Source organism: Pelecanus crispus, chromosome 8 (assembly GCF_030463565.1).
Source record: "Pelecanus crispus isolate bPelCri1 chromosome 8, bPelCri1.pri, whole genome shotgun sequence".
Lineage (NCBI taxonomy): Eukaryota > Metazoa > Chordata > Aves > Pelecaniformes > Pelecanidae > Pelecanus > Pelecanus crispus.
In genome coordinates this window covers 698,123-721,397 of record NC_134650.1, presented here as the reverse complement: position 1 = coordinate 721,397, position 23,275 = coordinate 698,123, and the positions used below count along the sequence as shown (strand labels likewise).

At 45.1% G+C, this 23,275-nt stretch overlaps 1 protein-coding gene across 4 annotated transcripts in view; it reads right to left on the bottom strand.

Annotated features, from left to right (window-relative positions):
* Positions 1-9,126: 9,126 nt before the first annotated feature.
* The window catches only part of LARS1 (leucyl-tRNA synthetase 1), a 31,255-nt gene continuing 17,106 nt past the window's right edge, over positions 9,127-23,275 (bottom strand). For 3 of the 4 annotated variants that reach the window (XM_009483764.2, XM_075715003.1, XM_075715002.1), the window contains 12 exons: positions 22,673-22,730; positions 21,685-21,748; positions 20,897-21,080; positions 20,564-20,654; positions 19,552-19,692; positions 18,844-18,984; positions 18,638-18,748; positions 17,369-17,479; positions 15,107-15,211; positions 13,137-13,232; positions 12,051-12,183; positions 9,127-9,525 (listed from right to left, as the gene is read on the bottom strand). In XM_009483764.2, coding sequence (XP_009482039.2) covers positions 9,320-9,525; positions 12,051-12,183; positions 13,137-13,232; positions 15,107-15,211; positions 17,369-17,479; positions 18,638-18,748; positions 18,844-18,984; positions 19,552-19,692; positions 20,564-20,654; positions 20,897-21,080; positions 21,685-21,748; positions 22,673-22,730 — 1,441 coding nt within the window. In that variant the 3' untranslated portion in view covers positions 9,127-9,319. The remainder of the gene's footprint in view (positions 9,526-12,050; positions 12,184-13,136; positions 13,233-15,106; positions 15,212-17,368; positions 17,480-18,637; positions 18,749-18,843; positions 18,985-19,551; positions 19,693-20,563; positions 20,655-20,896; positions 21,081-21,684; positions 21,749-22,672; positions 22,731-23,275) is intronic. The other variant, XM_075715001.1, reaches the window with a different exon arrangement.

Here is a 23,275-nt window from a genome sequence, read left to right as displayed (position 1 = left end):
TTATAGCCAGGTTTAACACACCAAGGTTACTGGGTGTTATAGCCAGGTTTAACACACCAAGGTTACTGGGTGTTATAGCCAGGTTTAGCACACCAGGGTTACTGGGCATTATATCCAGGTTTAACACACCAAAGGGGATGAGAAGCAGCACAGAGAGACTGCTGTAAAATACTTGTGCATTTTATTTTTAAGAACACGGCATTTTGCATGGTGAGTGGTGAGGGAGAAGGACTGGATGGATCGAGAGCATCATGGCTCGGGCTCCCTCGCTGGGAGGGTTTTTTAACTGGGACACCGCGGCTCAGCGGCAGGGTCCCTGCGGGGTCTGGCAGCCCCCCGCTCCAGCGTTCCAGCCACTCGGCAGCCAGCAGCGCTGCCCAGTCTCCACCGAGGCTCAGCTGGAAGGGGCGAGCAGGGTTTACACGACAACCAGGGACCAGCTTCTCCACCTCACCCTGCACGTCCTACCGAGCGCTCCACAGCAGGAGTGAACTCAGGGGCCAGATCCAGACCCGATCCAGGGAATTACCCTGAGCTTGGGCGCCGGGGTGGCTCCTTTCAGCCCCTGACCTGGAATCCTCTGCCCGGTACACCTTCAACACAGGGAGGACAGATTTTTGAGGGGTGCTGGGCACCCACAAGTTTCACCAAAAGCGGGCCGTGAGGATGCTCGGTGGGCACAAGCCCTTGGCTGCATTTCCCCCTCGGCTCGAAAGGGCTCCTTGTTCCCTGTCACCCTGATTACACGGCAACGTGTGTTGTACGGCATCAGCCCCGGGCGATGCGATTCTGCAGCAGCTGCACAGACACACACAATCCCGCTCTTACAAACTACTTTAAAAACATGAGCAGTTGCTTGGAGTTGCCATTCCATTATAAAACAAATGCTGGTTTTGCCTCCGCGCAGGAGACGGGCCAATTCCTTAGATTTAATGCATTAGTTGTGCTTTAGAAATGCATCGAGGCAACAGAACGGATTTCCAGATCAAAAGGAGTTTGGCTGCAGGATCCTGCACACGCCGCTGCAGACAGCAGGGGTGGGATCCACCTTCTCCAGGACCGAGCCCCAAATGAACCTTTCACGTTTATGTCGTTTTAACAAGATCACTATTAAGCACTGCACTCCACGACGGTGATCCTGGCTGCAGGCACCGAGCAGCAGCAGCAGCGCCTCTGGGGAAGGGGGCACCCGCGATGGGTGCCCCCACCAAAACCCCCCGCGACGGAAGAGCCCTCCCCACGCGGAGCCTGGCCCCTGTTCGGCACCTGCCGGGGTTCAGCCCCAGCTCAGCACCACGCAGCCGCTCGCTGCCCCTGCCCCGATGGGACGGGGAGAGAATCGGAGGAGTGAGAGTGAGAAACACTCCTGGGCTGAGATAAGAACAGTTTAATAGTTGAAATAAAGTAAAATAGCAACGATAATAGTAACAATATAATAATAACAATAACAATATCCAAAGCAAGTGATGCCCAATGCAATTGCTCCCCACCCGCCGACCGATGCCCAGCCAGTTCCCAGCAGCGATCGCTGCTCCCCGGCCAACCCCCCCAGTTTCCATACTGCCCATGACGCCGTATGGTATGGAATGGCCCTTGGGGCAGTTGGGATCAACTCTCCTGGCTGTGCCCCCTCCCAGCTCCTTGTGCCCCTGGCAGAGCATGGGAAGCTGCAAAGTCCTTGCCTGGCATAAGCAGCGCTGAGCAACAACTAAACCATCAGCGTGTTATCAGCATTCTGCTCATCCTAAATCCAAACCACAGCACTGTGCCTGCTACTGGGAAGAAAATTAACTCTATCCCAGCTGCAACCAGGACAGCACTCTCCTCTCCCCGGCCCAGCGCAGGCACAGGCACCGGCACTGCCGCAGCGCCGGGCCGAGCTGCACCCGGGCAGGGACCACCCAGGGCACCGAAGCACCCACGGCCGCGGGGGGGCTGAGCAGCACAGCCCAGCTCCCACAGCGGGGCGAGCGCATTCGGGTAATAAATCTGCACGGTTGCATGTCCCAAAATTCTTAAGGCTGCTAGACTAGAAAAATCTCAGCTGAAGTTCTCAGATCCCCAAGAGGCTTACACCAGAGGAAAAGAGGGATGTTTTCCAACTGCTCTGTGTATGTATTTCAAAACCTTGCTTCAATTCCAGCAAATTCCCCGTATTTACAGCAAATGCCGTCTCCAGCGCTGGACTGAGTCCCACCACGCGCGGGGGCCAGGTGTCACCTCCGCTGCCAGGTGAACCAGTGCTACTACCTGGAAGAATGAAACCCCTCTGCTAGCTGTATCCCCAACAGCAGTGAAGACAGACTTCAAAGTCTGTGAAACATTGTTCCAGCAGAAACAAAGGAGAAGCACGTACAAACTGCATTATCCTTGGAGTACCCAGGAGGGCAGTGCTGACTCCCATTCCGCTGTTTAGCTTTCTCACTGCTATTGCCTGAAGTAAATTCAATAGCGCTTTGGTATGGCGGTCTCTTGCAATTCATTTGCATTGCCTTTTGTTTGCAATTCAGGAGTAAATACATCCGGCACAACACACCACCTCCAGCAGAACCAAAGCTCTCGGACCTTAGTTACAGAACCACATTGTTTCAATCTGTTTTATAACACTTTAAACAGTATGCTATTATAACAACGTAATGCTTCCTGTCCTGTTAAACTCATCGGTAAGTCCCCGCTTACGAAACCCCTGCAGTTCTTTAAAAACGCCCAAAGCTGGGCAACGAGGGGGCCTCAGCCCTTCCACCACTCTGTGACGAGGAGGCTGCCTGGGTTTGTACCTGCGAGAGCCGCTGGCGTGGCCAGAGAACCGTAAACCGCTGAAGGAAGGCACTTGGGGCTGTACAAGAAGGATACTTGAGTAGAGAATGAAGGTTTGGAGGCCAGAGCCGTGCCCCCAGTTGTCAGTCGTGCTGCAAGTGCTCATTTTCTCATGACCCAATTGCTCCAGCCAGAACAGAAACCAAAAAAAAGCATCAACTGGAAAAACTGACCAAAAGCCTGGGTTTGCCTCCTCTACCCAAGATCCCAGGGCAAGGAAAGGTGCGGGCAGGAACCGCTGCCCGGAGCGGGGCCCGAGGTCCCCAGCGCCGCTGGGCTCCCTGCGGACGCCCCAGCCCCGGCTGCTTCGCCCCCGCGGTTGTTTCGGGTCCAGCAGACACCTGCAAACCCCGGCTCCCACGTATTCAGCCAAGGAGCGTTGTAAACCTCCCTCCATCAGAAAAGCAGCCCAGCTTTTAGAGTGGTGTCAGAACAAAACCCGAAGAACTATTTTCAGAAAGCACTGCTGAAGTGCTTCATGCCTTTGAACCTAACTCATATCCTTAATGCAAATTAGCAGCGGTGACGATATTTTCCTCCTCAGACATTATGAAAGACATAAAAGAAACCTGAAGGAAAGCAATGTGACCCCCGCCCAAATAAAGAGAAAGAAAGGATGTAAAACCCCAATCTGCTACTAAAGAAATAAAACATCAAAAGAAATAAAAATTCTTCCTATTAGACGCATACTTCTGCTTAATGGATCCGAAATTAAAGATTAGAGGAGCAACAACTGAATCCCCTCTATGCCACAGATAAAACAGATTTACCCCCTTGCAGCTTCTAGCGGTGCCTGGGCACCCGGCCGGGCCACCTGCGCTGCAGGCTGCTGCGCTTCGCTGCCAGAGCCCCTGCCCGCGGCCGGGGGGATTCGCAGACCCCCGAAACACACGGGGCCACTGCCGATGTCTGCGGGGAGGCTGCGGCGGCCACCGCCCAGCCCCTCCCGGGTCGCCTGTGCGGCCGCCTGGGTGCCCGTGCACCGCGGGTGGCACAGGCAACAGGAACAGGCTGGAGCTCGCTGCTGCCTCGGCGTTTCTTTGCTGCAGGAGCTACAGAGGCATTCAGGGAGCAACAAGAAGCCACGCAAACTCCTACAAATTGCCTTGCTGCTGCAGACATCGAAGAGGCCGGTCCGGTCCCTGCAGCAGCGGCAACGGCCACACTGGCTGGCTCCTCATGGGCTCCCCGGGCGCTCTGCTGTGCCTTGGAGAAAGGAACGAGAACGCACAAAATTAAAAGATCCTGTCTATTTTCAATCACACGCACGCTACGTATGTGGAGTGACCTTGTGGGGGAGGAAAGAAGATTCACGGGATTAGTGCTCTCATTTTGCTTTATTTTATACCAGCTCAAGGATTCACTTGCTCCTGCACCTCCTCGCCGCTGAGCTCCACACCCACCTCCAGCACCCTCCATGTCTACGGCGAGGCACGAGTGCTTCCAGAGCCGATGACGATGCCCACAAGGGCTTCAGCATCTTCCAGCCGCATCACCCTCTATTGCCTCTTGGATGCTGAAAGCTGTGCTGCAACCAGATCTCCGGCTCTCCAGCCCTTCTGGCAGCGTAGCAAACCAGTCACGATTTCACTGGAAGGGGCTTCAAGGGCCGACACCGATTTTTCCAGGGTGGGAGGTGCTGTTCGGGTGCTGGCGGTGCCACCCCCTCGCTGGGCTCCGGAGCCCCGGCAGCCCGCGCACGGGACAGGGGACAGCGGGGAAGCGGAGGCCGAGGGCACCTCCGGTCCCTTCACGTCAACCAGACGGAGCCAGCCGCCCAGCTCCGCGGCGGCACCGAGGTTTTACCGCTGCCGCGCAGGCAGCCCAGGAACCCATCGATACGAATGGCGACCCTCGGAGGTACGGTGCGCATACGAGAAGAGACCACTGGCAACCAACCGCACCGGCAGCTGCTCCTGGGCCGCTCTCCCCGGCTCAGCAGCTCACGGCATCTCCAGCTCTTGCGTGATGATTGCTGCTGCTCCCCGCTTCAGCGGAAAATAACTCACCGAAGGTCGCGCAATCCTTCTGACGCAGTAAGGCGCTGTCGAAGAATAACTGTTTCTGCTTTAAACAAAATACAGATTCTGGATACTTTGCTGGTGCCACAGAGTCAGTAATTCTCTCTTCTGCCAGCAAAGCCTGGAGGGATTAATAAACTGCTTTGAACTGAGTTCCCGAGTAAGGGGAGCCCTACCCCAGTCTCCATGCAGAGATATTTTAGTGTAATATGCGACAGCGAGCTTGCGCTTCTCATCAGCTACGTGGTTTCTATATAGATTTTTTTGTTTGGTTTGTTTTTTTTTTTTTTACATATGCCAGACTATTTATAATGTTAATGAAGGATGGGGCTCCTAACTTTACTCCTTACCTGAGACCAGAAAGAAAAGAAGCCCCGTCCTCAGGCAGGGAAGAATAAATGGCAACGGGACCTCGGAGACATCCATCCCGTCAGCGGAGCAACGCCTTCCAGCCCGGCGTGGAAACGGAAGCCTCGGCACTGGGAGCAGCCCCAGCGCACGCAACAGGTGACATCACACTCCACGCCCTGATGTCACGCCAGCGTCACACCAGCTCCCAGCTGCCGGGACCGCTCCTCGCCCCCCCAGGCAGCGGGAGGCTCTCGAATTAAAGCATTCGATGGAACGGGGTTTGAAGGACGGAGCCAAATCCAGCAGACAAGAAGTTCAGCGCAGCTTTAGCGCACCTCAAGGCAGCCAAGAGCGCGCTCCTGCGCAGAGCTTTCCTTGACAACACACCAGACCCAAACCCCGGCAGCCGGTGGAAAGCAGGCCCAGCACTTCGCTAGCGCCAGGGGAGACTGAGCTCACTAGGGGTTGTGCAGTTTGTTGTTAGCATGAGACAACTTCATCAAGTCCCCGCAGAACAGGAGCGTGGAAGGAACAGGTTCCACGGCGCCTTGGTCGCCCGTTGCCTCCTCCGTGACGCCAGCGACTCCCGGCTGGACGCGTACAGGAGATGACTTGACCTAAACCTGCCGCTCCTCTTGGATGCGCCGAGACGGGCAGCAGAGCAGCACCGCAGAGATGTGCTCCTCCCGCTCCGGAAACATCTGCGGAGAGGACAAGTCTGCTTTCTGTCGCGAGCCGGTTTTCCCCCTGCGGACATCGCTGTGCGGTGCCAGGCTCCGTCCAGCTTGGCGCGGCATCAGGCGATGCAGCTGCTGGCACTTGCTCTTCCTCTGAGTTTTTCCAAATAGTTTAACTTCCTTCTGTAAGAAATGTTATTTATGCCTCGCAACATTTCGGAGAAAAGTGTCCATGCGTTCTCCTAAATAGTGGAAAACTGAAGGGCTCAAAGCTAAGGAAATATCCTGTGGTGCCACAGCAGGGAACTGGAAGAGCTGGGAAATAACAGCAATAACCCTGTTTGTTCTTCATGGCTGTGCATTTATGTATGTCAAAAACTAGCTCAGTTAAAAAGAAGAAAAAAACCTTTCCTTTCCAGATTTCTCTAACCAAAATCATGACACGAAGACTACTAAGTAAGGCCAGATTTTGTTAATAATGCGGGAAAGCCAAAACCAGGGAAAGCCTCTTTATCCTGTTACTAGCTTTCATTGGAAAAAAATGCACAAGAACCAGCATAGCAGTGACATCTCCTGGAAGCCAACAAACCGTCACAGGAAAAAAAAAAAATCCAGCTTGTTAGCTCCCTTGCTCATTAACAATCAGTTTGGCTGATTCACTTGAACACTGGGACTATAGGAAATACCACCGTTGTTTAACTTGCCCCTCATGGTGGGGAAAAAAAAAAAAAACAAAACCTAACAACAAAAAACCCCCCAAAGAACGGCACACGCACACACACCCCCCTCTACAGCTCTCCCAAACATCTGTGGGAAAGCCTTTGCTCTCTGGACAGCTGCCAAAGGGGAAAAAAAAACAGATTATGGAAGAGCGAGGAAGCACTATTTATTGTTCTAAAACTCTGAACTCATTTTTACCTGCTCAGATTATCTGGCTGCTTCTTTGTCAATATATTAGATTTTTATTGCCGTAATCCCTGCTTCTTGGAACTAATAAAGCTGCTTTTGTACAAGGAAATTAAGGAAACCTTTCCGATCAGCTCGCTCACGCAGCCCTCAGCTGCTCTTTGTGGAGCGCCGGCGATCAGAATGCGGGCACGTGGGAAGAGCATCCATTGGGAAGCTACGAGGGGCAGCAGGGTTGCAGCTCCACAACGCGTTGCCTCTGCTCCCGTGTATCCAGGGTCAGCCTTCTCATCCGGAGACAGCAGGGCAAATCTTGCATCCGCCTCGGCCCATCCGCAAACCCCAAATCCTTTTTCTTGTCTTCTGTAAGAGACTTCTGCTCACAGCCTTAGAGCCCAGTTTGCCCAAAGGGAGCCCGCCACACAAGAGCGATATTCAAGACCCCTGGTTTTGTGTGAGCACGTCAACCCCTCGCCGCTTGGAATCTTTGCCAGACCTCTCCCCGCGCTGACCGGAGGCACCGTGTCACGCCGTCAGAGCTCACGCTTACCCACAGCAGAGCCGGGACGGAAGTCCCCCACCACAGAGGGTATTTAAACTTTCCGCCCTGGCAGCTGCAATTCCTCCTCCAGTGACCGCAGAGCTCAGATCAGGCTCCTGTTCCAGCGATGACAGACGCTCAGGAGGCTGCGCCGTTGCAGCGCTGAAACACCGCTTTCCTGCGGCCACGCTGCTGCTAGGGAGATGCTGGGGCAGCCCGGCTGGCTGGAGGGAAAACGGTCCCAGCACTGGAGGAACCGGGGGACCTCCCTCACGTCCGACCCTTTGCACTGGGAAGCAACCGTTACAGAGCAAGAAATCCAGAGATGGTACCTGGGTGCGAAACAGCCACACGCTGAACAGCAATGGAGTTCTCGGAGGCATGTCCAGAGCGGCACTAGCATAGGCATCTCGCCACCACGCTCTGAAAACGAGCTACAAACACGCAATGAAAACAGCCACATACGAGAAGTTGCGCTGGGTATGCGTGCTGGAGTTTATTTTTCCAGTTTGGAACGGAATTTAAATCTCACACTACGCAAAAGTAAACCTGTAGCAAAGACCCAAGTCCTGGCTGCAGCGGTGAAGGGACGTGACCAGCGCGCCGCTGCAGCCCGGGCTCTTCTCGCCCAGGGGCTGCACCGAGCAGGCGCCGCCAGCACCCCCGCCCAGCGCAGCGAGGGATGAGCGCGCCTGACCCAGCACGCAGACCCCTCTGCCCACCACAGGCACTCCTCCTGCCCGCTGCTATTCCAGCGACGTAAAAGGCCCAGCGTTAGGGCTGGCCAAGTTCTTCTCCCAAGACCTCGCAGCAGCAGGAGCCTTTAGCCTTGACGCTTCCACCGGCCGATCCCCAGCGCCCAGGGACTGCCTTAGACTATGGAATCGCCTCTTTTCCTCTTGACAAGCAAACCTTTTTAGAGAACTGCATGAGTATGTGCTTAGCGGGACCGGGGAGAAGCAATAGCAAAGGAAAGCTCACACTGCATCTGTATAACCACAAACAAAAGCTGCCTTTTCAAAGGGATAATGAGGGGAGGGGCAGAAAACAGCACACAGCAGCGCTCAGCACTCACGGTACGGCAGTCTTGGGCTCTCGCACTGCTCTTTCCTCCCACACCGTAACATATTATTACAGGAAGTTCAAATGTTAAGCCATATGGAGCATCAAGAATTGTGAAGCTGCCAAAAAGCAATGGTGCAGAACAATGCACGCTGTTTGTCACCAGCCACCTTCATAAATGTGCGGACAGAAGTACCGAAGCTGTATGTGATGATTCATAACTCAAAAAAGGGAAACAGCAGCCTGCGATAGCCCTGAAATTACCAAAGAAACCACAATCTAAAATCTATGAAAGGAATACTTAACCTTTCTACTTAAAATAGATTTATGAATAGTTTTATGAAAGACTAAGAAAGGAAAAGTCAGTCTTTAACAGTGTTTGCTACAGGTGCTCCCGTTTTAAGAGCTGAGAAGCACGGAAACTTTTGTATTTAGCTCTTGCTTAAGAGTTCTTCAGCATCGAATTACTTCTGAATTACATTGAATTAGTCTGCGTAAAAGTGCCTTAATGGTGTTCAGTCACCTGGGCCATTGAAAAGTAAATACAGAAGTGTGCAAGCAACTTTTTCCCCCTCTGTTACAGAAGATTTACAACCAGCTTCTCTACCCAGATCTAGCCTGTTTAGGAGGGAGAGAAATTCTGAGCGTGGTACTGTAGTTTGCTTCTGAAAACACTGGCCACAGCTGAAAAGGAAGATTTGCCATGTTCATATTCAGGATAACTGTTTCTTTTCAAGAAAAGCCAAAGGGCCAGAGGAAAATAATTTTATTATATCGACATTTAAAAGAGTAGGTGTGAGCTTGCATGCAAAATTAGGTTGTTTGGGGTGGGCTTTTTTTTTTTTCCCTAAAAGGACAAATTCTGATCTTGTTCATTACAGATGCTTTCAAAGTCACTCTATGAACTTTCTCACTGCCAGGGATCAAGCCAGGTACGCGCCAGTTTAATGAACTAGATAAACTATCGTGTCACCAATGTCCTTCGTCAGGCCGTTCTCAGTAATGCGAACATGTTTCTCATCCAGGTCAATGTTGAAGATGGCTTGCTCCAGAATAGGTGTTTTCTCTGCTTCTTCTTTGCCAAGGACTGGAACGCGACGGGGCCCAAGCACAGGATCATCAAACCTCATCAGCTTCACTTTAGAGAGATCTGCAGCAAAGAGACTGGCTAGTTAGGCTACAGGATCCACAGATAAGCCATAGTATCAACTGAATTAATCAAAGTAATACTTGGTACTTCCGTATCTGCTCCAAGGAAATACATTCTCTTGGGAAAAATTTATACCCACTACAAAGATGTCATTCGGTGCTCACACAGCAAGTTACCAGCAGAAACGGGGATAAACCACACAGAAACACCAACTCCCGATACCACACCCTAAGCACTAAATTTGCCTTACCTGGCTTTAGGACAGCTATGAGTAACCGAACAGTTATGGTATCATTTTCTGAGGAATAAATTTCAGAGACTGGGAAAAAGGGGAAGGTGAGAGCCGTTTTAAATACAATTCCCTATTAAAATGCACACTAATAAGAGACTGCGAAGCAGACCTAGAAGAATCTCTAGGAAGCCTGGGATCTCTGAGCCAAGCCTTCCTCCAGGTACAACCTTCCAGCCCTTGTGCACCAACAGAACACTGACACCTTCTGGAAAAGAGAGGCCGAGAGAGTCACTGTTTCACCTCACTTGTTTTCAACCATTTCAAAATATCCACCTAGCAGAAGGCTAGTAGATACGCACGCACCTCTACTGTGCACACAGCGCAGTTCCCCCACCTGTATTTTGCTATGCACTTTATCATATATTCCTCTGTGTGCACCATCATCAGTATGTAGTTCTCTTTGTTCTACACATAAACATTAATATAAACATAAGCTGTTGAAAGATACAGAAAGAAAAAATTACTCTGCTGTCACAAGCTTTTGGATGAGGTCCAGTTTTCCTTTTATACCCAGCTCACTGCTTCACATTTGTTTGATTCTTAATTCCTGCATTCTTCAACAAAAACACAGCTGCTGTTCCTTTAAGAAAGCTATTTTCATTCATTACAGTGGCCAGAAACTTAATGCTTGTTTCAACAATGTTTGACATGAAATTTTATCATGCCCTTCTGTGTTTTCCTAAAATATCTTTCCAAGCAGGTAGATAAGTGAGGAATACTAAAATTATCAAGTAGGCTACAAAAACCATTGTTTATTTCCAAGAAAAAAAAAAAAAAAAATCAAAGAAAAGCAGCGACCCTGAAATACTGCTACTTACAAAGACCACCTTTAGACTGTCAAGATACCGCAAACATTTAGACTGACCATAGCAGCTCTCCTAAGAGGCAGCTTTTATTCCAACTGCAACAAGGCAAAAAACAGGAAAGGGGCCAAGATTTTCCAGTGCCACACCATGAGACAGTGACAAAGATGAAAACAGCATCTCTCCTATTCTGTATTGTCAGTACACGTCACCTCAAGAACTCACCGCAGCAGCAGAAAAGCTTAGAAGTTACTAGGCAGAAAACTATTTAGAAAGCAAAGAAGCAAGAGGAGGCAAAGTAACTTTTGGCAGCAATCAGAATTTTTGCCAAAAAAAGGAACCTCCACAGAGCTGGATTTTTTTCCTATGATGTAATTCAGGTTCCTAAACCACAGTGCACCAGCCACTTCAGAGCTCTCGACACGCTCTAAGTAAATATGCCGTAGCAAAAGCAACACCCCCAAGCTCTGCCTGGAGACCTTGATCAGAGCCCTCGGCGCTCCACTGAGGCCCCAACTTCTGGAGAGTGGTGGGGATGCTGTCAGACACAGCAGCCGGGTCTGGCTCCCCAGCCGCTCCCACTTGCACCCCCACTACTGGCAACCAGCTAACACCAGCCGATGGAACAGGGAGCGTTACACCAGCTTAGATACAAAGCCTGGTTCACAGGTGATGAAATGTTTTTGTCTTAATGCTTTCACACCGGAATCCACTATTGCCCATGGACTGAGTGCTCTCAGAGAAATTCTTCCAGTACTTATTGTGTCTCTTATGACTGCAGAGTTCAATGTTTAACAGCTGAAATAAAGTATTAGTGCATAAAGAATACAAGAGTGGAGAGGGAAGAAATAGCTCAGAGGATTCAAAAGGAGTATTAAACTAGCTCCCACAGAGGCTGCTAGTTCAAGTTTGGCATAAACAATGGTAACGGATAGGCTATTGAGTAATTCTTCAGTAATTCCAATTCTAAGCAAACAGATAGTTTTCCACTATGAACTGGGACAGAAATTATTAGGAGACAACGTAGCAACTGTTAAATTAATTCACCTTAGGCTAAACAGAAAAATAAACCTGGTAAATTTAAATTTATTGGGCTCCAAAATAGAAGTGGCAGAAGCTGCCTATAACCAGTTACAGGACTAAGTCTTTTTCTTGGAAATTCAAAGCACAAGGGGAAATAGCATCCATATTAATCTCTGGCTGAAGCTAGGTTTCGGTGTACCAATGGCAGAACAAAAAGACTAACAAGGAAAACCTACAGAAAAGCCTGCCTATTTGCAGATTATCTCTTTTCTTGTTCAAACACAAAACTTCTTGCTCCTTTCTAAGCATCCAGGACAGCAGCACAAGCTTCAGCAGCTTTGTTTCCACTTCTCTCCTGGAAACATTGATCGGCATGTGATAGCTGTATGTCTGTGCTAGTATTTTACCTTTGATTCCTCTGTCCATCTTCATCAAGCGTCTGATCACTGTCTCTCTACTGTCTCCTTGCCTGATTTCAATTTTTGTAGAGAAGTGGCCATTTGATGGTTGAGGGTTCACCAAAAATACAGACACACTGGGCTGCAAGAAAGTTAATACAAACATTAAAAGAGAGTCTGTATTTGTGATCCAAGCCTCAGAGGAAACATGAAAACTAAAACAAACAGGCATCACCTATCAAGAAACATTCTGGATAGATAAACTTCATTTAGAAACACTGACTGCCAGTGGCAGAATGCAAGCACTCCCACAACTCTTTAAAACATAAGCCACAGTCTACACAAGTTTTTAGGGCATATTTAGCAAAAATCAATCAAATTTTTACTGTTGAAAAGTATTAGAGCTAGAAATATTTATACATGATACCACTGTTGCAGAGTTTCACTAATCTTACACATTACTCACTAATTCTTCCAAGACTCCATGACACAGCTGTAGTAATACTTTTGAAAGGTTTTATTTTTATGCAACTGAATACTATTTATTAGCCTGTTAAAAACTAACAGATAAGCACAGAAAGTATTAAAAAACATCTTAGGATTCAGCAAACATAATACAAAGTTTCACAACAATTCCTAAATAACAGTGGTGAAGTGAGATTCAGCCACACTTGCACGAGACCTTCTCAATTCTCTATTTTTGGCCTATGTTTTAACTACAATCTACCTTATCTAAAGAGTGGTAGTTGAGGCATATGGCTGAAAGAAACACATATAAGAATATGCTAATGCTCAGGTCACCTGTTTTTAACAGTCTTCAGGTCAAATCATTAAATTGTGCTGACTGGAAGAGCCTTAAAGCTAAGGTACAATCACAGCCACATTTAGGGCTCTATACACAGGAAGGAAAAAAAAAAAAAAAAATCATAATCACTTCAGGAGATGTTTCTCTTTTTGAAAAAAAAATCAATGTTCATGTCTGATTAAAGTTTTTAAATGGCATATTTGCTTTTGGGTTTTTTTTTTTCTGTTTTGCTGTTTGTTTTTTTTTTAAACGAAGCTTCAGACTTCCAATATCTGAATTTCTGATTTTACCTCCGTTCTGAATATGGAAAATGGTTTTCCAGGACAGCAATCTTCTTTTATTTTATCTTCTGCTTCAGATGCAAACTTCACTTCAATGTGATCCAGCTGTTAAAAAAAAAAAAGCGGTGGGGGGAGGATAAACAGGAGTTTAATCATTTTGGAGGTAACAACAGGAATTACCAGACCTATCAAACAACAAAGTAAACGTGCACTGACATAAGGCAACAACAGCACACCCAACATCACAACATATTCTCTGGAAGGGACCTCTGAGGGTCCCCTGCTCCCTCCTCGGAGTGGGACTACCGCCCACGCCAGACCAAGTCCGCTTCCCGGGACAGAGATCCGCCAGCCCCTCCGGGCAGCCCGCTCCAGCGCTACGCTGCTGCCCCAGCAAAAGCCTCTCCTCACGTCCCACCTCAGCCTCGCAGCTGCAGCTCCAGCAGTAGCTACCAGTCGCTGGCCCTTGCTTGACGCTCAGCCCGCTACCAAGAGGTTGGCTTTGTCGTCTGTAACTCTGCAAGCAGCAGCCATTTCTCCGAGACCTTCCCCGCAGCCAGCCCCAACAAGCCCACCTCCTCCGGCCTCTCGCGGGCGGGCACGCGCTCCAGGCTCCCCCCGCTCAACAGCCGCAAGCCCCCCACAGCCTTTTTAAACCGGGGGGAGGACGAGCGGGGAGCACAACACTGACGCAAACTCCGAACTGGGCTCAGCAGAGCTGAGCGGAGGTGCATGACTTCCTTGACTCGCCAAATCACGTCCTATACAGGTAACTCCTGTGTAGGTCAGCACACGGCGTGGCTCCTTTGCAGTGACAGCACACTCGCATTAAGTTTACACGAACCTCGACAAGCCCGCAGTAAGCCCAAAGTCCTTTGCAGCAGAGCTGACGGCCAGCCAGCCACTTCCAGCTTATACAGAAATGTGGGGTAATTCTGCCTCGGCACAGAACCTGACAATTCCTGTCAAGCTTCAGGAGATTTCATAGCTCGGTTCTCAAGTTTCTCTAGATTCTCCCGCATAAAAGATCTGCTGTTCAACAGATCCACTGTTCAACTGCTCCCTCCCCCAGTTCAGTGAGTTTTGCAGATTTACAGATATTTTAAAATAGAAGTTGTTGCTCCCTCTTGACTTCGCTCTGATATGAGACAAGTCCACTAAAATCACATTTATCTCATACTGTACAGGTTACAAAATGAAGTTTTGCAATATATATGCATTTTATAATTCTTGAAACATGTGTTTTGGGGTTGGGTTTTTTTTGTTTTTCAGGTTTGTTTTGGGGGGGTTGGGTTAGGGGTTTTTTGTTGGGGTTTTGGGGTTTGGTTTGTTGTTGGGTTTTTTTTCTCCACAAACCTGCCTGAGCTGACCCCTCATTAACATATTGCCTATTGAACTAAATTCTGGTTATCATATGAAGCAGCGTAACTGCTACTAGACTGGCATCCATTTTACCATATACCATAGTTTTAAGAGCCCTGCCCAGAACCTGCTCCTTGAAGAGGACAAGGTAGTCTGCTACAGTCAACATGCCATTGAAAGAGTCCAAGGATACAAGGCTAAGGACTCTGACCATTCTTGCTAGTAAATGCCTTCAAACGTCTCCTTCTCGTTTCTTCAGCTGAAAAAATGTAAGATACAGGTTGGCTCAGAGAAAAATGTCTCTTCAGCAGTGTCACTGGACTTTACTATCACAGATACAACCAGTACTGCAGCAAAAACCACCACTGTTTTGTGGGAACATGTTTGTATACTACACACCTACCACTATGTCTCATGCCTATATTTAACAGATTTATACACCTATATTTGAGAAATTTAAACAGCAAGATCGAAATACAGAAAGTTGATAAACTATTACTTGAGCAACATACACCCAGAAGTTAATGTAAACAGGCTTGGAGCCTTAGGAAAGGCTGGTCCTCCAGCTATCCCAATTAAAAAAAAACAAGTAATGAATATGCCAAGTGTATACCAACCTCCAGGGAATTTGTCAAATAAACAATATTCTCCATGAGCACTGCACGTTCATCAAATTCCAGTTCCAGATCAAGAACACGTGAACCATTCTTCTCCAGATTTTCCTGACAGAGGAAGGAGGAAAAAAAAAAAATTAAACCCCTCTAAACACTCCAAGTAAAATGATGCTTCAAAACGGCAAACTATCCACATTAGTCATGAAAAGAATAGGCTTTTAAATATGAGAGCTCTCTGCTGGCACAACATGCTAACGTAGGAGCAATAATTTTCTCGTAACAAGGTTTCTTCTACAGGGAGTTAGTGACACTGATGGGAGGAGTAAGAGCAATTAGAACACATTTTTAATATAGAATTGAAAAGGTGTTTGACATTCACAGTTATTTATAATCCTACTTAATGTGCAGGTTGAGAATTCACAAAATAAGTCAGCATTTCAGTGGTATTTCACAGCAGGAAATTCAGTCTCATGACCTAGTTTAAAATAAAGGACAAGCATACAGCAACTGGACATGTTCACAGCAGTTGTAAAACAAGTTCTCTGCAGGGAAATAACAACTACTTTATACGTTAACATAAAAGTAACTTAATTAGTCCAGAAAGCCAACAGCAACAGTCACAAGAGATGAAGTATTAAAGGCAATATAAAAACCACGTGAATTTTTTTTTTTTTTAAACCAAAACAGAACTTCCCCTTCGGAATTTAATCTGTCCCTTTCTTGCTTTCATATGCTGAGCCAGCCATCTCCTTTGAAGCTCTGCTTTGTCGGACTCAGCAGGGTTGTAGTTTCCTGGTTTCCTCGTCAGTTTAACGTGAAAGATTCCCTACATTAACACTGAATTCTGAATTGCTTCCCTTTGTAAATCACAAAGTTTCTTCTACATTTAAGCTCTCCTTTGACGAATAGGAAGCACGAGCAGAAATGCTCCTTCTGCACTGGGACTGCTGAATAATTGGTTTCAGAGAAAAACATCCGGATCTAGGGAGTCTGAGTTCAGATGCTTCAACGTCTTTATGTGAAATTGCTTACTGCTCTTCCAAAGTGCAAGGATCGATTACTGGGTAAGCCTCAGCGTGCCAACCCATTCCCTGCACGCACCAGGATCGCCAACTATTGCAGACTAAGGACATCAAAAAACAGGGATGTTTCAGACCTAAGACACTTGTAGGATTGAAAGCTCGTCTGACCTTTTCCAACTGTATCAGTTGATCTAACCCATCACTATTATCTCTTTACAATCTTTACTTATACAGGAAGCTTCACAGCTCTCTGTTCCTCTGAAGGCTTCTGAGCTACCATGAAAAAGGAGTAATTAGAATAACCCTAGAAAGAGGGCAAAAGAGCACCTCCATTTATAAAATATGACAAAACTTACAAATAGGAGACATTATTACATGCATTTTAAAAATCAGGCTAAAGCTTAAGGAGAAAGAGTCATATTTTTACACTCATTAAGATTTTTTCCATTACTAATCCCTCTCAACTTCTACAAATCATGAGTAGAAGTCAAAAAGGTTTTAAATCCTACTCCGCCCCCCCGCTTTTTTTTTTATTTAAAGTTTTGCTTATTCTTTGCTTCTTGAACCTTCCTAGTTGCTGTATTGAAGTTTTATCTGCAACAGGAAGCACAAAAGAGTTTCTTTAAAAAAAACACAAGACAAGCTTTTCATAGGCTTGCATGACTCTGGGAAAATAATAATGAAATATCAGAATATTAGTGATAAAGACATAAGAATGATACACAAAATTAGTAATTCCATTCAGGGCTCAGAACAGTCCCTTTTTTCCTCTCTTAAATGTAGTGCAATCAATTATCTCTAGCCTTGCTCTTAACTTTCAAATGTTAAGCATTTTTATGTCTCCAGAGCAACACCTTATTCTCATTTCGGCATGAAAAACCAGAGAAGTCAAATATGATGCATTTCCAAAGTAGAGGAATCCACCTGTATTTGAAGCACAGATTGTATAACCTCCAAAATACACAAACTACCGAGCCTCAACTAGGCCATGAGTTCACCTGGGCCAATTCGGGTAGAGACATTTTTATTGTATCTTTCTTCCAAAGTTTATAAACAAAACCACAAAGACGCCAAATAAGCAAGGGGCAGGATAGAGACTGAAAGCAAAACTTAGTAGGAAATCCAGGAATGAAATAAAGGAAACTATACCCATGCACAAAGTTACAGATTATCATTGCCTTTGTCTGACATGTTTCATTCACGAAAGCTTTTTCTATACAAGAACTGTCCCTCTGGTGCTTACCTTAATCATGGCAACAAAAGGCATAACCTTCTTCATGTACTTCTTCAGCTCTGGCAAGGCACTAAGTTCACTGGCAATTACTTTATTATCTGGCAGTTGACCTCCACTGACCTAAACGTTGATGGACACCCATTAAAAAGTACAGGTATCATTAAAAAAAACTTCCCTTTAATATCATATACCGTTCATGCTTTCCCATAAATACCAGCAAGGTGGGTCATCATTATTGATTCCAAGGATAGTAATTTTCTCATCCCTTTGAAACATTTTAAAAGTAAAATTTTTAAACTTTGGCCAAAAAAACACAGATTACTGCCATTCAGGCAACTCAGTATTATTCTGCATTTTCATTATTCTTTCTGGTGACTACATATTAACATACTTAAATTTTCTACCAGAATGCATTTTAAATCCAGATTTAAGCCTTATCACAAGCACATTTTTAAGCACTAGTTTCCTGAATTGTTTGGGTTTTACATCCAGAATTTAGGTATTTGCAACAATCCTATTTAGTGCATCAGACCAAAGAGCAGATTTTAACACCAATGCAGAAAAAAGTCTATAGAATGTCCAAAGTTTAATATCCCCAAAACAAATTTCACACGGGGAATATTGGTTTATCTCAATACCACAAGTTGGAAGTTACGACTCTCCAATCTACCAGCGACAATACTGATCTGTTCAAGCTGAGAAGGAGAGTTCATCAAGATGCCAAAAGCCACTCTCATCAGTTTCCCCATGTCAGAAGCACAGATTCTTCTGCTTTCAGAAAAGCTGATTTCATCTACTTATGCCTGATGCATTCCATTTCAACATATTTCTTGTAACATCACTAGTAGTACACATCAATAGTATAATACTATTATACACATATTCAAGGACAAAAACAATGCTTCTAAGCCTACTTGCACAGTAAGGCAGCATTAATCTGTCAGTCAACAATGGTTTCTCAGAAATATACTTGGGAAGAATATTTTAAAAGCTATCCACTTACAAATGAAAAGAGTAACAGAACATGGGCCGCTTTGCACTCAGATTGTCAAAAAACAACGAAATCATACTGTCAAAACAATGACATTCCTTGGGACATTTTCATTAAGCACCAAAATTCATTGGACAGTTGTAAAAGCATAGAGAAAATTAGAATTATCTTGCTTTATATTTATATAATTTGGTAACAAATTACAGCTTATAACCTTTTTACAGATAGAAAAAAAGACCCCACAAAAAAGCAGGTAACAGCCCAAAGAAACACGAAAGGATGGCCACCTGATAGTGCTTGCGCAGAACGGATAAGGTGGTGTGCTGCCAAGGCGGGTAGCTCTTTGCCACGTAGATGGTACAGTGAGAAGGCTTCTGGGAAGCTTCCTTAGTACTTTTCTAAGGAAACGAAGGAAAAAAGTTAGGAAGGAGTCCCGAGGCAACACAGAATTATCAAGTACACACACTTCAAAAGATGACCTAGTACACTTCACCTTTCCCTTGGCAGGTGCCATGTAGCTCTTGAGACGGAGTCGGAGGTCATGAGCCGCTTCCATGAGGTACTGAGAGGAGCGAATTAACACCTCATCCACAGGACCTGCCATCGGCCATAAGGCTCTCATGATGGAATCAGGCTTTGAAGAAAGGAAGAAGTGACATGCACTGAGACAAAAACACATCAGTACTGGTGGCTTTTCAACCCATTATAGATTGACTGGAAACTGGAGTTTAGACAGTTTGAACCTCAATGAGCACCCACCTGTAGCTAGGTTGTAAAGGAATAAGTATACAGCCAACAAGCATTTATTCGCAAGTGTGTTAAGGACTATGCATACAATTACACCTGCCATATAGCTACATAACTTCATCTACAAGCATAAGGCACTTAACAAGTTTCATGTATAAGCGTAGGAATATTGCATTATTTGGGTTAATTTTAGATCACCTCTTTGTGAGTAGACAACTGAAGTGATTTCTATTAAAGTTGCATATATCATCACAGTAACAGGCTAACTCTGTATGTTCACTGTCCTGTGGATAATAAGCTATTATGGCTCTTCATATTATAAGACATATTCTACTTGCATATGAAAGACACCCATAAGCCTGGTACGAGCCTTACTTAAAAAAAAAAAAAAAAAAAAAAAAAAATCAGTAAAAGCTTAGATCCAAATCAAATGACAAAAGTGAAACATTAGTACCTTTCCCAGCAGTGACCAGATGTGCTCACATAAGTGGGGACAGATAGGAGCCAACAGCAGAGTCTGAACTTCAATAAACTGAAACACCAACTCTCTGTGCATTCCTTCTATTGCCAGCTCACGGTATTTATCTTTTGCTGCCTGAAACACAGCCAATGCAACCATCATTAACACACTCCAACTGCCAGGGAGAAACACTTAGAACAACACACACACAATTCTTTGTGCTAATATGCCTTTAGAATGCAAGCAGCTTAGAACTCAAAAAGGGATTATTACAAGAACCGTATTTTGCTGAAGGACCTGAGCGTGAATCTGTCGTTTGGCCGTTTGATTTTTGTATTAATATGGTACTTTTTTAAAAAAGTATTTATTGGCACAGACATAAAAGACAGAAATACCTACAACTGCATATCAGGCGCTATCATCCCAAACAGCTTGCATAAAGATACTAATAAGTACTAAGGAAAAGGCAATGAATATGATCTACCATTACACACATAATTAAGCCTACTTAATCGTGTTCCTGAATATCATAAAGCAGCCACATAAAGGAGTCTCTGTAATTCATTAAGTGAAGTAGCATGGTTCAGCAGACACTCTGGAGACATGGTTTATTGAATATATCAAAAAGCACACTGCTTCCAAACAATTTTGTTGATGCATTATCTGGATTTCTTATAAAGAGTTCCTTATTACAAAGGAGCTAAAGAAGGAAACACTCTTTTTAATAGTGTCTTTTTTTAAGCAGCTTTTTGCTCATTTTAAGGTATCGGGACTGTTTGCAGCATCACAGCTGTCTTCCTCTGAGCCTTTGTAAAAATGACACAAGCAGATCCTTATAATTTCAGATTTATTCCATTAATGTACTCTTGTTTCTTGGCACAATTCCGATTCCAATTCAGCTGTATAATTAAGGATCAGAGACATTGGGATCAAAAGAAATCCACAAAGTAACAAATACCAAGTGTTAGTTTCTTACACCTAAAAAGATGTTTCTTACACCTCCTACCTGAAATTCAAAGAAGCCAGTTTTCAGAGCTTCCTTAAACATCATCTTCTCGTAATTTTGGTCTGTCTTCATTATGCCTGCACTCATTTCACTAGGGAGGGAAGTGAAAACATCAATATTGCATAGTCTACCCCACATAATGGCAACCCTGTGTCAAACACCACTATCAACATCACCAGTGCAGCACAATCACATAACCTATTATATAATGTGGGAGGGGTTTTTTTTAATGGAATTCATTAATTTGTAGGAAAAAAAAAAAATTACTACAAAGATGCTCCTTGGAGGAAAAAAAAAAAAAGGACCAAACTATTATTAGCCTTTGTACAGTACCTGGCAAAGACTCTGTCATTGAAGGTATTGGCAGGACCACTTCTTAGACTGTCTCTGTTTGCAATCATCTCCTTTACCCACTCCACCCATGTGTAGAGACGAAGAATACCAGCATCTGCCATGGCTTCCACAAAGTTGGCATCTTCAACAGTGTCTCCAGCATCAGCCAAGGCTAATCGCATGCCTGAAAGAAACTGGATCAGCTAACATGGCTGGCATGCAATTAGCAGGTAGATATAGATCCAGGAGGCAAGGGACTCAAAAGAAATTACAACTAACTTTGCATTTTATTAACTCACAATGAAAAGCGAATTTACAAACTGCCTGGCCAACTAGAGATGTCTCAAAGGATGCACTTTACTCAGGAGAGGTACACTGCCCTCCTTAGGAAGGAAACCAGACAGCCAGCAAGAACCAGCAGACTAGTACAATCACTGTCCAAAAAACAAGAGCGTGCAAGAAGGAACAAGGGCATGCACATATACACACAGCGTGCATCAACAGTATCTGTCTTACGTTTTGATCTCTTATGTGAATGTGGAAGAATAAATAGACACCCTCTAGGAGGTCTCAACACCAGGAGCAGCTCTTGGTTGAAACAGGTGTTGTGCTAACATGCATCCCAATTTTCTAAATAGAGTTCAGCTTTTCAAACAAGAGCAGGTGGTAAGCGATAGATTTATTGCAATTCACTGCTCCAATAAACCCACTGCTCCTTTGAGAGCAAAACACTAATTTTAGTCATTTTGGCATAACTGAAAACCAGATGCAGGTCAGAACATACTTACCATCTGCAGAAAACTTGTCAACAGCTTGAGTTAGGGTAAGAAAGTTGCCTGTAGATTTAGACATCTGGAAGAAATAGAAGGTCTTTGTTTTTCACACATCCATTTTGTTGTTGGATAATCGAGACAGACACAAACAAGGGTTTTGGCATACCATTAGGAAAGTGCTTTTGCTATGATTCATGAGAAAACAACTTGGTAAATCTGAACTAGGTTTCACAGTAAAAGCAGACTAAACTTTGCAAGCACTCATCTAAATCCTGAACACTGAGCTTGCCTTGAGACTTGCACAAGTTGTTACTAGGAAGGTCCAAATACGCCACAGCTGCAGGGAAACGATAGCTGCCTTCTGCCTCATTTGGGTTCCACCCCTGATTTTGTCAGGCTTTGAAAAACTGGACAACCGGTACCAAAACTTAATGCCAGAAATTACCTAAATTAAATACTACTTCAAAACTGGCATTTTCAGCTCATCCTACATTGATTTTTCAGTAAGGACTCTGGTGGGTTTTTCTGCTTCATATTGGACTGTCTCCAAGGCCTAATTCCTAGGTTCAGGCACTTTTAAATTCAATTAAATTAAATTTCAGAACTTGCATACATTAGCAAGTTACTGGCACAAACTTTTTCCTCACACTGCACCTACTCCAATGCTTAACAAAGCTAAAATTTAGTCAAAAAAAAAAAAAAAAAAAAAAAAGAGAAATCACTCTACATTCCATATTACCCTAAAACGTAACAGAAATGCACTGAAATCTTTACTAAACTGGTGAAGCTATACAAGAGCTAATTTAAGAAAAGTGTTAGATAGAATTGGAGGAAAGGCAGGTCTTCATTGATGCCCTCCAGTTGTTCATTCATCAGAGGTAAAGAACCTAGAATTTTCACTATTTCCTCATCTTAAATTCTGAGAAGGGTTTTTCCAGTCTGCCTGGCAAGTGCCTATTTTGACAACCACAAAAGCCATCTTACACATGAAACCTCACTATACCTTTTCAGAATTGAGGAGGAGATGTCCATTTGCTCTCACAGCTACTGGCCATTTTTCTCTGTTTGAAGACAAGATACAAAGCATCTGGTAAATTAAATACATTTTCTCTTTTTAAAAAAAATGAACAAACATTTTATGTTCCAGTTTGGGATGAACATCTTAAGTGGAATCTTCAAAAAAATACCTGGGGGGTGTCTTAAAAAAAATTAAGGAGTGTCTCTGAAGATGGAAAGAACTACAATATAAGGGTTAGGGATTATCATTGCTGGAATGCAAAGCAGGGAGCATTGCCCCTACAATTATACTCCATTTACCCCACCTCCTTCTATTCAGCTACATTTAATTTAAAGGCCAGTGATTGGCATAGCTCTATCAAGTGCTGTTGGGCAAAGTCCCACATATTTCTACCAATGGAGGAAGCAGATATCAAATTCCCCACTACCATCTTTACTGTACACGACAAAACAGCTTTTCCTATATACAGTTTTATACAGCTCTTAACTAGAAGTTCCAGGGAATGCAAACATAGTGTCTTAATGCACAGAACTACATCATTCTAAAAGCACCATGTGATCAGCAAGGATTCTCAACCTGTACTGCACA